This window comes from Prunus dulcis, chromosome 8, assembly GCF_902201215.1.
Source record: "Prunus dulcis chromosome 8, ALMONDv2, whole genome shotgun sequence".
In the NCBI taxonomy this organism is placed as follows: Eukaryota; Viridiplantae; Streptophyta; class Magnoliopsida; order Rosales; family Rosaceae; genus Prunus; species Prunus dulcis.
Window position 1 is genome coordinate 13,043,053 of NC_047657.1, and position 14,716 is coordinate 13,057,768.

A 14,716-nucleotide genomic window follows, 5' to 3' on the forward strand; every position below is an offset into this window, starting at 1 on the left:
TGAAAGGTGCCAAAGCAACCAGAAAACCAAAATTATCCACTTAATTTGTATCGTGAGAATATAAAGTTCAAGACCACCAGTACAGTTTATGCTTCCTAGCTAGCTCAAAGTTTCAAACCATGAAAAACATAGCATCCCTGCCCCGCCACTTCCTTCTTCTTCTTCTGCTACCATGTGCCGTCGTTTTCACCGTCACCGCTGCCACGTAATCACCAAACCTGGCCTACGCACGGTCCCTGATGACCGTGCCACTGTACGGAGAGAGGTGTATGACAACGGTCGAATATTCGACATCAGCCACAGGTACGTGCCTGACACCCCGAGTTGAGACTCGCAGGACGGACTCGGCGAGTTCCTGTGGATGGAGCCAAATGGTTGGTTGTGCTAAAATATGAAAACTATGAGAGAATATTTGTTTGTGGGAATTTTCTGTGTATTCTTCTCCTTGTAGGAGGTCATATTTATAATACAATAAAACCTAAATGAGCAAGTAAATAATAAATTCCTAAATCCATTTATAGTAGGAGATCAGGAATTAAAGTAAATCAATTATAATTATAATAGGAATTCTTGGTGTGTAAAGAAAGTAAGTCAATATCCACAAGTCACGCCAACACTCCCCGTCACGTTGGTGCATAGATGTCGCCAATGCCCAACTGATCTAGTGAATTGTAGAATGCTTTACTGGAAATCGCCTTTGTCAAAATATCCGCCAATTGATCCTCGGATTTCACAAAATGCGCAATCTGGTCCATGTGTCGGGGTCGTTAGTCGAGAAGTCATAATATGTGCAACTGAAGATGCATAGGATACAGGTTGAGTAGGAATTGGGATCGGAATCTGAGCCTGAGTCGAGGCCGAAGTCGGAGTCGAAATCGGGATTAGGGTCTGAATCAGAGACAAATTCGGGGTTGGGGTCATCATCGGAGTGGGGGTCGGGGTCGTCTTCGGAGTCGGGGTCGGGGTCGTCGTCGTCATAGTCAGGGTCGGGGTCGGGGTGGTCTTCGGAGTCGGGGTCGGGGTCGTCGTCGTCATAGTCAGGGTCGGGGTCGTCAAAAGAGGATCCTGATTCTGGATCGGGTTCGGGGTCAAAGTCTACATCTGTAGGAGCGGAGCCATCTGGGCACTCAACTCAACGATGGTTGGTGGAGAATGAGAGAATGAGTCGGTGGTCCTACCTCCATGAGGGTTGAAAAAATCATCAACCCCCATAACACTAAATAAAATAATCTCTATTACAATAGGACAAAATATAATTGGTAAGTAACCAAAATTCTAATGAAATAAGGACTCGCCAACACTCCCCCTCAAGTTGGGCAAAGATATTTCGCAGGCCCAACTTGACAAGCGAGTCACAGGACACCATACTTGAGAAGCACCAATTGTAGAGAAGATCTTTTAGTCAACCACGAGTGAAACAAGTGACAAACTAAAACAAAGTTCACAGCGGAAACACAAGAGCAAACCCTAAAAAATAGGGCACATAGCAAAACACAGAAACCCTGTGAGCACGGCTGTAGATAAGGCAGAACACAGAAACCCTGTGAGCACGGCAGTAGGTAAGGCAAAACACAGAAACTGTGTAAGCACAGCAATTGGTAAAGCAGAACACAGAAACCTTGTGAGCACGGCAATAGGTAAGGCAGAACACCGAAACCCCATGAGCACGGCAGTAGAGACAATGGCAACAATAAATTCTTCCATATAAACTTTAGCTAATTCACTCAGACACAACTTCTCTTCAATCCTCCTCTCCCCTTGAAGAGAAGGGGTCGTTGGAGTCAAGAAATAAGCAACATCTTCATGGAAATATGTCAAGGTAATTGGGATAGGTCAATAAACATATCCCTTTCACTCCCCCTCCCCCCCTCTCAAGGGGGGAGAAGAGCACTTAAATTTCAAGAAGAACACAAGCACAGGTCCCTAGATCGAACTAGGCTCTGATACCATGCTAAAATATGAAAACTATGAGAGAATATTTGTTTGTGGGAATTTTCTGTGTATTCTTCTCCTTGTAGGAGGTCATATTTATAATAAAACAAAACCTAAATGAGCAAGTAAATAATAAACTCCTAAATCCATTTACAGTAGGAAATCAGAAATTAAAGTAAATCAATTATAATTATAATAGGAATTCTTGGTGTGTAAGAAAAGTAAGTCAATATCCACAAGTCACGCCAACAGAGAACACATACATCAAACTTATAGGTAACAATACTAAACAAGTTCTTTTCTATTTGCAAATCTAATGTTGTGCTGCTGACAGACCTTTTTTTCCCCTCGAACTCGAACATGCAGGAGTTTATTACTTAGCTGTAGCTGTTTATGAGGAAGCGAGGGTAAGAATATTTATCTGATGAATCAGAGCTTCATCCTGTTGTACTTTTGAACTTTTGCTACTACCTGATCTGTTACTCCAAAGTTTTAATTAGATTGCTGAGATGCTTCAGGAGATCATTCTTGTCGAGGGTTTGAAGCTCGATGGCATTCCGGCAGGACTATATTCTTTCCACTGCTTGCCCTTGAGGTTGATGGGTTCTGATGGATCCCCAGCAAGATGCATTCTCATCAAATGAGATTGTCATAGGACCAGTGGTGGAGGATACCAAGAGCTCTTTGACACAGGTCACTGGGGAAGGTTTTACCCATATTCGTCGCAATGCTAATGGTGTGGCTAATCATTTAGCGCATTTTGCCTTGCATATGGTGGATTCTCTATACTGATTCGAGGAACCTCCTGATTTTATTTCTGATGTAGTGTACGAGGATTGTAACTCATGACCAAGGAATTTCCTTTCCTTTGATACGAGTTCAAAATAAATGTAATTAGAAATGGTGTGATATTGATCATCTGTAGAGTACCCAAATGGAGTCAACTATCAACAACCTTAATTAAAAGCACCAATTGTGTGTCATTTTGGAGACATTGATGAGATTATTGTCAATTTATCTCTTCATCAAATCCAAATTTAACATTTTGTATTTAACGCCTCCCTCAAAAATACTCTTACGTGATAAGTTTTTGCCAGTTAGATGGGGCTGCACTGTCTCTATCTCCACATGCATCTATTCTCTTCGCAATGGTAGCTTGATATATGTTCTAAGTTATTGGGATCTAGTGGTTGACATAAGCAGGAAAGGATTCTACCACAGTAATTAACTTCACACAATTGAGGTCCAATCCAACTACATTCGGAAAACAGAAATTTTTTCTTAAATCAGAAATCTGTGAGACCAAGGTATATGTTGGATATTGAAGGTTCAAAGAAGCACCGGATATTGTATGTTCAATGTTCTACCGGTAACGGTTACCGGTAGGCCACTAGAACATGGTGTTCCAATTATCCAAGATGATAATTTACATTGCATATCTATCCCATTCCTTGCAAGCACGATCTATGTTCAGTCTTGATGCGTCTTTATTCCATGCTACTTATCCTGGGGCGATCATCATTTCCTGCAATAAATATGACAAAAAAATAAAGGTCTATCACTCAAATTGATGACAACTCAAACTGATAAAAAGAATAATTGCGAGCTGATATATATTCCCACGTTAAAACTAAAAAGGCAAATGCCTTTGGCATGAGATTGGGTTTCGATGGTTCAAAACAGACTTTCAAAATACGGAACTTACAAAGACGAGAACATAAGCAGATGCATCATTTGATAAGAATGCATCTTATCGGTGATCCTTCTGCACCCGGCAACCTCAAAGGTAAGCAGTGGACAGAATATATTCCTGGTTGGATGTCATCAAGTTTTAAGGCTTCAACAAGAATGATTTCCTGAAACATTAGAGCAGTGGTTAGTGTAGAATATTAAAACTGCCTCTTCTTTTGGTGCTAAACTAATTAATGTTGGACAGTGGCTGGATGGCAACAAACAATCTACCAACTGGAACGAATCTACTAAAACAGTCATGATCTCGATTAACCACTTTTTTCTTGATTCATCAAATATTTTTCTTACCCTGCCTTCTAGAAAAACAAGGTGGGACGGAATCAAATCATCATATGCAGCAACAGATAAGTAATCAATTCCTACATTTCATAACAGAAAAAAGCATCAGCTTCAGATGAGGAACAAAAATGATAATATAAAAAGCAAGGAAATCAACAGTCTCCCACTGAAAAGGAACTCAAATACAATACTATATTACCCTAAATACAAATGCACACTGAACAATAGTGTCACAGTTTCAAACGAATATTAGGGACCTAATGTTTCACAGAGAAAGTTCTCACTTAAAAGGAATATAAGGGGCATGGAATACATCTTCCATTATCTACTTAATATTTTTTTTTTTTAAAGGCATTATCTACTTAAACTTAATAGATGCCTGTTAAGTTTGATCAACCTGACAAATAAATCTCTTGTAAACTACATGTTATGCCCAAAAAAAAAAAAAAAAAAGGCTTAGTCATTGTTTTCTACTCTATACATTTATTCAAATCTCACTTTACCCCCTTTATTTAACTTTGTACCTCACCTTGCCCTATTCTGTCAATTCTGTTAAAGAATCCATTAACAGGGGCAAGGTGAGACATGAAGTAAAAGTATATGGGTAAAGTGTGACAGTCGAAGTGCAGGGGGTAAAGTGAGATTTGAAAAAGTACAAGGGAAAAAAAATAATTAAGCCAAAAGAGAAATGCAAACGTATATCTCACCAACAAGTTTAATGTCAGTGTTGTCCACCAACCACTGTGCTCCATCCTTCATAAATCCCACGTAGCTGCTGTCAAACTCCTTTTGGAACATAAGCCGTCTAAAATTGCAGTAAGCTCTAGTTAATATTCAGCAATAGTTTCAGACTTGCGAATGAATTAGTAGAAACTTCAGTAGTCCAATCATTGATGAAATCAAGTTTTGGGAAAATATATGAATAAGGTCACCTTAGACACAACATTTTCCTTGTTTATCCGAAAATGGCTAGTTGAACAAACAAGACATTCTTATTCATGGGAATCATCATAGTTACTAGAAACTACTGACTATGGGATCAAATTATAAACCACCTAACAATATCTGACAGGAAGAAGACCATAAGCACTACAATTATACAATTATACTACAAGTATACAACAGATGTGTAAGAGTAGTGGCGATTGTATAAAAGTACCTGTCAGTGTTTAATGTTCTAAACAGCACACGACGCACCCCCTTGGGAATATGTAAGGACTTCATAACTTCAGCTGTAATAAGTATATATAAGACAGTAAAAAACTGAAAAACAATGAAGTAGAATACATGATATGTTCTCCTCACTTATTTATAAGTAGAGTTTGTTTAGCAACCAAAAGGCTAACTTATCTGGCCTTTCGGTTGCTGCATCAGCAGTAGACATGGTCTATGTATTTGTATGCATATTGGGACAGAATGATAAGGACATATCAACTGAAACAGCAGGCTACGCTTTCATCCACATGGAGAATAGATAGTCAGAAGCAAAAATACATACCAGTTATGTTCGTATCCCTCGGAACGTCAACTAACAATGCAGGACCTATTGACACAAAACACATACAATCATCAGAAAATATCAGTGACACAAGCAACACAAGTAATAAGCTTCTCCACCCTGGAAAACCAATTTTCCATGTCTTCAACTTTTAAACACCGAGCAGCCCCACTTGCCTAACTCATACAACTCCAAAACCACCATACAAATATATACAATTGTGTAATTTCGTCGAACACATAGCTCTCACTCACTCAAAACCACATTAACCTCCTCTGAAACACAAACACAAAACAACCCATGACCCAAGACCCCATGATCAATATCAATGAAACAGAGAAGAATCAAATACCATTAAGCACTTCCAAGTCAAGCGTATCGACGTCGAAGCCGGCATCGAAGTAGTGATCGATGACGTGGCCAGGGGCATCGACATGGGTACCAGTGTGAGTGGGCAGCTTAAACTCTGAGTTGTTGGCGATGGAGCCGTTCTTCATGCTGTTGGGTAGCCACAGGAACTCGCCAACCCCGTCGTTGGTCTCAAAGGCGGGCATGTTGGTGCAGTAGCGGTGGCTGATGTCGAAGATTCGGCCATTGCCATACACTTCGCGGCGAGGAGGAATCAGAGCGTCGGTGTCGGCGCCGTATTCTACAGAGGTGGTGCCGGGAATAGAAGGGTAGGCTGTGGTGGCGTGGGAGAAGGAAATAGAGGAGAGAAGGAAGAAGAAGAGGAGGAGGACTGTGGGTTTCATGGCTTGGGTGTGAGCAGCAGGAGGTTGGGATTTTCTGGTTTGCTATTATAATAAAATGTGGATTACTGTAGCGTAGAGTTTGCAGTTGACTTTTACACTCCAATGATATTGCAGGGCCTCCAGGCCCTATTATACAAATTGTTGATTTTATTTTGTACTCAGAAAATCATGGCTAGGTCAGGTGGACATGTGTTGCCCAATTGAAGCTTTGGGCCAGTGAAAGCCCAGATCTAGACAACATCAGCAGCACTGTTTTTGTCTTATTTACACAGATCGATCCACTCGTATTATAATACGTGAACTGCTCATATCATATGGCCGTGTCGTGTGTCCAGTCACATGCAATAATTTTTACCAAAATAATGTTTGGACGAGGAAATAAAGCATGGTCTGCTTATATCATATGGCCGTCTTCCAATCTCATGCAATAATTTTAACCATAACAAGGTTTGGATGAGAAAATGAAGCATGGTTTGCTTATATCATATGATTGTGTATTCCAGTTCCATTCAATAATTGAAATTAAGCACTATCTTTAAACATTTAGTGAAATTTGGTATATTTTATCAGAATATATAAAATTTTAATTGCTACCTACCCATAGTGGAATTTGAGAGATATTTGGTGGCTCGGTCTGGACTAAATTGGTTTAGTTAAATTGTACTAGTGTTCATACCTACAGCTTTTTGTGAGCTTGTAAATGTTGAAAGACTCGATTATAATCTCCGCAGAGGGGTGAGACTATGCTTCAAAGGTGCTTACACTTGAGAACTTCTACCTAGACACTACACCGGCAACCATTTACACATATCATGTTCTTCACTTATTGCTGAATTGATCGTCACCGCCTTCTTACAAACCTTTGATAGACTTTCTTCTTTCTTTATTTTGCAATGACGTTATCTGTCATACGCGCTTTGTGAGACCTTTATCCCACAAGGAAGATGTCACCATGCAACTAGTCAGGGATGGACTCAGAAATTTTATGTCGTAGGGTCATATGTAAAAGTTCAATTTTGGAGATGGAGGATTTGGGGCTTATTGGTGGGGAAGAGGGTTAAAGATTTGTGGGGGGTGGAGATTGGGGATTTAGGTTTGAGGGTTTAGAAAATAGGTGTTTTGGAAATGAAAATTCGGGAGGAAGCTGTGCAGCTGTTCTGTTTTTTTTTTTTTTTTTCAAAGACCTGGACTAAAACGACGTCGTTTTGGCCAGGTCTTTTAAAAAAAAAATTCGTTATTGCTGGTCCAAAACGACGGCTTTTTGGCCAGCGCGTTTTTAAAAAAAAAAATACCCTGGGTTGGTCCAAAACGACGCTGTTTTGGCTAGCCTATTTTAAAAAAAAAATTGAAGCTGGGCCAAAACGACGCCGTTTTGGCCAGCTTCTTTAAAACAAAAAACAAATTTTCTGTTCAGCTTCTTCTTCCTCTGTCTGCAACTCCTCCCTTCAGTCATTTTCATGGGGTCACATCCCAATTCAAAGGGACCTTCTACCTTGTTTTCATGGAGTCCATAGGGTCGTTTGACCCCATTGACCCCACTATAGGTCCGTCCCTGCAACTAGTTCTTAGCCTATATTACAAGAAAACAACCATGCCAGCAAGCAAATATCTTAACACTAGCTCAGAATCTCATTACCAAAACAAGCAAAAAAACTAAATTGTAAGTTGTAACGGGAATAACATTATTTTGCTATTTCTAATAAATAACAATGATACGTAGAAAAGTTATCATACGAATCATTGTGTTATTAGCCATGAATAGAAAACTATTACTCCCATTACATGAGAGTTTCTTTTCAAAACAAGATTAGCAAAGAAAGAGGGAGAGATTTTAATCCCATTTTAAAATGTCAATTTGTGAGTTTTGAGCAAACCAAAGTACTAATTAGAAACTTTAAAATTACCAACATGTCAACAAGTAGTAGACACGTGTGTGATGTGAAACACCATTTCAGTTTCAGCCAGAAGATTCACCCCCATCGTAAATAAATTAAATTAAATATCTTGGTACCCCCAAAATCTTAGTGCTCTCCAACCAGATAGATACCCAAAACAAAACAAAAAAAAACCTCCATTGAAATCCCAAAACCCACACTACCAGCCACTTACCCCACACTTCACATCATTTCCTTCATAAAAAAGCTCAAAACCATCCCTCTTTCAAGGCTCAAAAACTCAGAACACAAACTCAAAACAGAAAGCTATGGCTCTGCACAACCTTAACCTCCTCCCCTACTTCCTCCTTCCTCTCATTTCCCTCCTCTCCAATCACATCCTTCCAGCTCAAGCCCTCACAGCACCTTCAGACATCTCAGCCCTCAAGGCCTTCAAAGCCTCAATCAAAGCCTCCTCAATACCGCCATGGTCTTGCTTGGCCTCCTGGGACTTCACCACAGACCCATGCGCCCTCCCTCGCCGAACCCACTTCACATGCGGGTTAACGTGCTCGCCCGACTCGACCAGGGTCACCCAGATCACCCTTGACCCTGCTGCTTACTCGGGCACACTCACCCCGCTAATTTCTCAGCTCACCCAACTCTCCACCCTCGACCTCTCTGAAAACTCCTTCTCCGGCCCCATCCCATCTTCCATTTCCTCTCTCTCCAAGCTCCAGAGTTTAACTCTCCGATCCAACTCGTTCTCTGGCTCTCTCCCTCCCTCCATAACCAACCTCAAATCCCTCGAATCGTTGGACATTTCGCACAATTTCTTATCTGGGTTCCTCCCAAACGCCATGAATTCGCTGCCCAATTTGAGAAGGCTCGATCTGAGCTTCAACAAGCTCGCTGGATCACTTCCAAAATTGCCCCCCAACTTGCTGGAACTCGCTCTAAAGCGCAATTCTTTATCCGGGTCGGTTCCAAAATCAGCTTTTACTGGGTTGATTCAGTTGGAAGTGGTAGAACTCAGTGAAAACTTGTTCTCTGGCACCTTACAATCTTGGTTCTTTCTCCTCCCCTCGCTCCAACAAGTCGATTTGGCCAATAACAGCCTGACAGGTGTTGAGATCCCGAAGCCCGCGGGTAATGGCGGAGGCAAGCTCGTCGCCGTCGACTTGGGATTTAACAGAATCGAAGGGTACCCGCCAGTGAATTTCGCCGGCTATCCTGTGCTGTCGTCACTGTCGCTTCGTTACAACCGGCTACGTGGCAGGATCCCATTGGAATACGGGAGGAAAAAGTCGTTGAAGAGGTTGTATTTGGATGGAAACTTCCTTATTGGACAGCCGCCGGCCGGATTGGTGACCGGCGGTGTCTCCGGTAGCTTGGGGGATAATTGTCTGCAGGCGTGCCCAGCTTCTTCAAATCTGTGCCTGCCTTCGCAGAAACCAAACGCCATTTGCAAGCAAGCGTATGGTGGAAGGAAAGGAAAAGGAAAACCGAGGTCTTGATGACTTGAAGTTGAAGCGTCAGATTGTTTTGTCGGTCGATTATTATTATTATTTTCAAAAGGTTAATAAGCAAAAATGTATAATACTTTTTGTATAGTGTAACATAAATTATACATATATATTAATGTAGGCCCTCCGATCTTATCATGTATTAATGAAAATCCCAGCGTTTTTCTTAAGTTACATGCTTCCATATGAAATACTCGTTATTGTACGTTCTCATAAGATAAAGTTATGTTGGCTTTATCACTCTAATGCAAATGCCGTCTTAGCTCAGCTGGTAGAGCGCACGGCTTTTAACCGTGTGGTCGTGGGTTCGATTCCCACAGACGGCGATTTTTTTCTTTATTTAAGTTTTAAGTTTATTGATTTCATTTTTTCTTGATTATACGACAAATTTAGAAGTATTTTCAATTGTTTTCATGTTTCCTTGATTTTATGACTAAGTTAGAAACATCTAAAACTATGTACATCAATCCAAAACTTAACAATCATGTCATGTTTGAACTTATTAATAGATATTTAAACTTAAGACCTCTTTAAATACTGTGAAATAAAAACATTGCTAAGTTTACGCTAATTATTCATATTCTGTTAAAGATAAAAAAAGAAAAAACAAGTATTTCATGTTGATGTGTAATCAAATCAAATAACACGTAAAAGTAAAGTAATTGACCCTAAACCTAACTTGACATCTACAGCTACAAGCACGTGAAGTTTAGGGTTGTGTATTACTATACTTGAATCTAAATTAGCAACTTCTAATTTAAATTGTTTTTTATGGCTGCATTCTCACAGAGAAGATGCGTATCGAGAGAGAGAGAGAGAGAGAGAGAGAGAGAGAGAGAGAGACGCAGTTGAACTTGAAATTGAATGAGCTTTGGATCCTTCGTTACAGAAACTGCAACTGGCTTCTGCCAGTGTCAGGGATGACTGGCCATTTTGTTGGAGAATAATCCCGGGCGTTACGTAATATTATAGGAATTAATTCACTTTTCCCCAAAACAATTTTAAAATAAAAATAAAAACGTTTCTGTATTATGTTTGGACTAAAAAGCAATCGGTGAGCTGTAAACGAGAAAAGTCGTCAAAAGTTGCTCACTGTTTTTCTATTCCAAGATTCGATTTTTCTTTGCTTACATGATTGGGATTTGGATTGGACTTTTTTTATTTTTTTACTTTCACCGTAATGGGTAGTTTATGTTTTTACTCAAATATTGCATTCCATGGTAAAACAGTTAATCCTCAAATTAACAGTAAGATGGAATTGTTTATTTAGACTATTGCAAACCACTATACATCAAATCCATTTATACATGTAAGCAAGGCTCATTATGTATTTTGAAAGTACAATGTTAGTTTTAAATTATTGTTATTAAGGAAAGCCCATTATTACGTAAATGACATATTAAAAAACACAAAAATCCTAGCCCCCTTTCTCCCAAAAAACACTCTTAGAGCCTTTTTCACTTTGAGGGGGGAGGAAGCCATTGTTCTTCCCCCCTCTCCCCTCTTCTCTTCCTCTCTTCCTCCTTTTACATCTTCCCTCATTTTCAGAGACAAAGGGTTGTCCCTATTTGTCTTAGTTTTGTTATGATTTTCATCCAATCATTAAAGGCGGCTGCGGCTCAACGTCGGATCTTCACCTGCATTTCGGCGTCGGATCTCCACCACCATCTTTTTTGCAATTTCTTTATGTTTGGAATAAGTTGCAGAGACTCTTTGGGTTCTCTGTGTAGTTTTCACCTCTCCTTTTGTGAGAGGTTTTCATCTCTCCTTTGTGAGAGCTTTTCATCTCTCCTTGGTGAGAGTTTTATTTGTATTGTTATGGCTTGGTTTTTTCAAGCTTTATCTCTTTTTTTATTATTCTAAGTTTGCAATCTTAGTTGGGATGCCTATGCCAGAGTTTCTTCGATCTTGCCTGATCGTTAGTGGAGACATACCTGATTTTCTTAATTTTGATATTAGACCGCTCCGTTATTGTAATGGCCCTTTTGTGGCTAGTTTGCATTGGCCTTTTGTGGCTAGTGGCTTTTTTGGCTGAATTATGAATGCAATCATAGAATTTCTCAAAAAAAAAAAAAGGAAAGCCCATTATTGATAGGGTACAAATTTATCATTAAAATAAAGCTCTCATCACAATCATCCTTATTCTGCCAAATTCTTCATATATTCCTTTAAATCTTTTTTATTGAATTTTTTTTTTAATTGAGAGGGGTCATAGTATACTAAACTTACATACACTACACAAGTGCAAGGACTCGAACCGAGAACCTCTCATGGAGGAACAGTTGCTCCAAACTGAAAACAGTTGAAGAAGAAGAAGAGAAGAAAGAGAAGATAGAAAAGAGCTGTGTATATTTTCTTAACGAGAATGAGCGTAACCGCTAGATTAGGATAACAACCAATAGCAATCTTACACTTGGCACACTACTAAACGCTTAATTAACATGCAGTGGCGGAGTTAGTAGCTTGTCTTTTGGGGGGTCAGTACTGTAATTATAAAGTTTTATAGCCTTATATTTCAATTGATATGCAGTATGTGTTTAAGAGTTCTTGGCTTTTTCATGGAACTTAAGGAGGCCATGGCCACTACAGGCCTGTATGTGGCTCCGCCCTTGCTAACAGGCATGTGCTATTCTCACTATCACCACTAAACTAGTTTTGCTTAGTCTTTTTTGGTTGATGGATGCATTTAGTGACTTACGATAGACCAGTTAAGCCTAATTTCTCTTCATAATGACAGGTGTCATTCTAAATTATTGGTTCCATTACAGGTAATGCTTCAAAATTATTTGATGATTTACAAACGTATACATAAATGATTGGTTTAAGGGTATTAATTACTCCCTTATCTCAGTTTCGTCCACCTCGTTTCAATAATTTGATTAATCTATTTGCTTCATCTAATTTATTCGAGTTATTAGTCACTAATGATTGTTATGAAGCTATATAATAGGTTTGGTGTCTATGTGCGACAATATATAGTACTAGGTACTGATGGCTCCTTCAAACTTGTTCCAAATTTCTCACAATAAAATATTAAAAGGTTCAAGGGCAACCATGCCCCATAAAGTAATGGAGAATTTGTTCACTCGCTTTCAAGTGTCCCATGAATTAACTGTTCTGAGAGGGGCCAACAGGAAAAAAGAGAATCAGACTTTGGAACATCACTATTTTCTCTCTGAGCAATTCCTAAACTCAAATGTCTTAGAGTCGAAATCTGCTACATTAGATCATATTTAAGTTTATTAGTGATTATACATATACATTCGAGATTTGTTTTAAAATCTTTACAAGATTAAAAAAAAAAAAATACAAATCATTATTAGAAAAAGGAAAAATCTAATGTAGGACCTCATGCTTTTAACCATTTGAGTTACAAGCTCCTTACTCAATTTAAAAAAATTTGAAAAAAAAAAATATGTTGCATTATATGTGTATATATGTGGAGACAGGTCATTGTACCTAACCAGTTGTGTATCATTCACAATATAGGATAAAGCAGGGGGACCTGTAGGTAGGTACCTTTCAATTTATTTGGAATAGTGCAGTTGATTATATTGGTAGCTGTAAGAGGTGAAAGAACTTTTATGGGCACATAAAGGAAGAGGAATTTATGTACCTCTATAATGATGGTTGATGTAGAATATATGGCTGAGGCGATAGAAGAGGAGTTGGAGCTTCACGCTCGTAAAGGTAAAACAGGCAAGTTACAAGTTTGGGCCCCAAGCTCCGATTTATGGGCAAAACCGGCAAGTTACAAGTAAAACTCATTTCTTTGCTATGATGTATGGGCTTTTTCAGGCATTCGAGATCATTTAGTAGCCTAAAAAGGACTTTTAATATTTTACTAGTTATTGGAAACTTTTGTTAATTTCCAATTTTAATTCCCTTTGGAATCCTAGGGTTTCTAGGAGTGTTTAAACCAACTTTAGTCCGTGACTAAGGTATTATGTTATCATTCTGAATTTAATAAACGAGAGGTTTTTTTATATCTAGTGAATTCCAGACATTAGTTTTTTTAGATTAATCGTTTGATTGCCTTATTACATTGTCACGCTTTGTCACTGGGGTAGTGCGATGCTATCCATTTCATTTTTCGCCATGCTATGGCAAATTTTCACAAGTATCTTTATGAATTCAATGTATTTATCTACTTGTTTTCCAACAACAAAAAATATATGTACTTACCAAAAACATATATATATTTTTTTAAATTAAAATGTACATTTTAGACCATCTCCAATGTTGGGGTTTTAGACCCACTATTTGAGTTTTTGGCCTGAAAGTTCTCTCCAATTCGGGTAAAGGAAGGTGCCAAAGGATTTGGTACAGTAGTGGTCCGAGTTCAAGTGTTTTTATTTAAGCTAACGCTTATTTCCAATTCGATAGCCTAGATTAAATCTAAATAAATTCAATGGCTTAAATTTAAAATTTTCATTCAAAATGTTATTATTAATTAATCTAAATCGTATCCAACCTCAAAAATCATTCCCCGTTCTAATTTTGGATCAAAATATGCATGACTTAAGGACCTCTCGATGCATGCAAATCACAATGAAGCAACCCCATGTTAATGCCATGAGGAGATACATTTTAACAAGCTCATTTGAAGCATACAACTAATTAGTGACACAATGGATCCCAACTTTAATTTTCCTCAGGTAAGCATTTTTGCACTCCATAAGCTTTATCTTGTAATTCATTAATTTTGTTACTGCTAATTAAATTCTAATTTTCTTTTTCTATATTTATATGCTCAACGTATGCATTTTTCATATATTAACAAAATGATTGATATATTTGATAGAACATGACGATCAACGTCCTATGGAGAGGAGGAATATACAGTGGCCAGATTCCCGTCCCGGCAAGAATTTTCGAAGTGAAACTATTCATTTCCGAAGTGCTTCACCTCCCAATCCAACCAGACAAGCTAGACCTGACATGGGGAATGCAATTCCTAAGGGATGATCTGACTCTGCAAGACTATCAAATTCCTCCCTATGGTACCCTCATTGTCCTTCAAAAAATTCGCGTCACGATCTACGACCCAGAAGGTGGTGGGTTTTATTATGAGTACATAGTTTATGATGGTATTTATGTGCG

The 14,716-nt window shown here is 38.8% G+C and overlaps 2 protein-coding genes and 1 non-coding gene across 3 annotated transcripts; 2 read left to right on the top strand and 1 right to left on the bottom strand.

The window, feature by feature from the left end:
* Nucleotides 1-3,140: 3,140 nt before the first annotated feature.
* On the bottom strand, nucleotides 3,141-6,317 carry LOC117636344 (cyclase-like protein 2). Its single transcript, XM_034370810.1, has 7 exons — nucleotides 5,814-6,317; nucleotides 5,462-5,506; nucleotides 5,123-5,195; nucleotides 4,671-4,768; nucleotides 3,973-4,043; nucleotides 3,638-3,788; nucleotides 3,141-3,457 (listed from the first exon to the last, which is right to left on the bottom strand). Exons 1-6 carry the CDS (start codon nucleotides 6,211-6,213, stop codon nucleotides 3,663-3,665), a joined length of 813 nt encoding a protein of 270 aa, XP_034226701.1. The 5' UTR covers nucleotides 6,214-6,317; the 3' UTR covers nucleotides 3,141-3,457; nucleotides 3,638-3,662.
* A 1,927-nt stretch (nucleotides 6,318-8,244) lies between these two features.
* LOC117636340 (probable LRR receptor-like serine/threonine-protein kinase At4g36180) lies at nucleotides 8,245-9,783 on the top strand. Its single transcript, XM_034370807.1, has one exon. The coding sequence runs from the start codon at nucleotides 8,417-8,419 to the stop codon at nucleotides 9,602-9,604; it is 1,188 nt and encodes a 395-aa protein (XP_034226698.1). The 5' UTR covers nucleotides 8,245-8,416; the 3' UTR covers nucleotides 9,605-9,783.
* An 83-nt stretch (nucleotides 9,784-9,866) lies between these two features.
* TRNAK-UUU lies at nucleotides 9,867-9,939 on the top strand. The gene has a single exon. It is a non-coding gene; the product is annotated as a tRNA-Lys (tRNA).
* Nucleotides 9,940-14,716: the final 4,777 nt, after the last annotated feature.

Coding starts and splice junctions, on each gene's coding strand:
- LOC117636344 (XM_034370810.1), bottom strand. CDS start 6,213: ATGAAACCCACAGTCCTCCTCCTCTTCTTCTTCCTTCTCTCCTCTATT. Junction 4,044..4,670: donor CACTGACATTAAACTTGTTG/GTGAGATATACG, acceptor TATGAAATGTAG/GAATTGATTACTTATCTGTT. Junction 3,789..3,972: donor TTGTTTTTCTAGAAGGCAGG/GTAAGAAAAATA, acceptor CTAATGTTTCAG/GAAATCATTCTTGTTGAAGC.
- LOC117636340 (XM_034370807.1), top strand. CDS start 8,417: ATGGCTCTGCACAACCTTAACCTCCTCCCCTACTTCCTCCTTCCTCTC.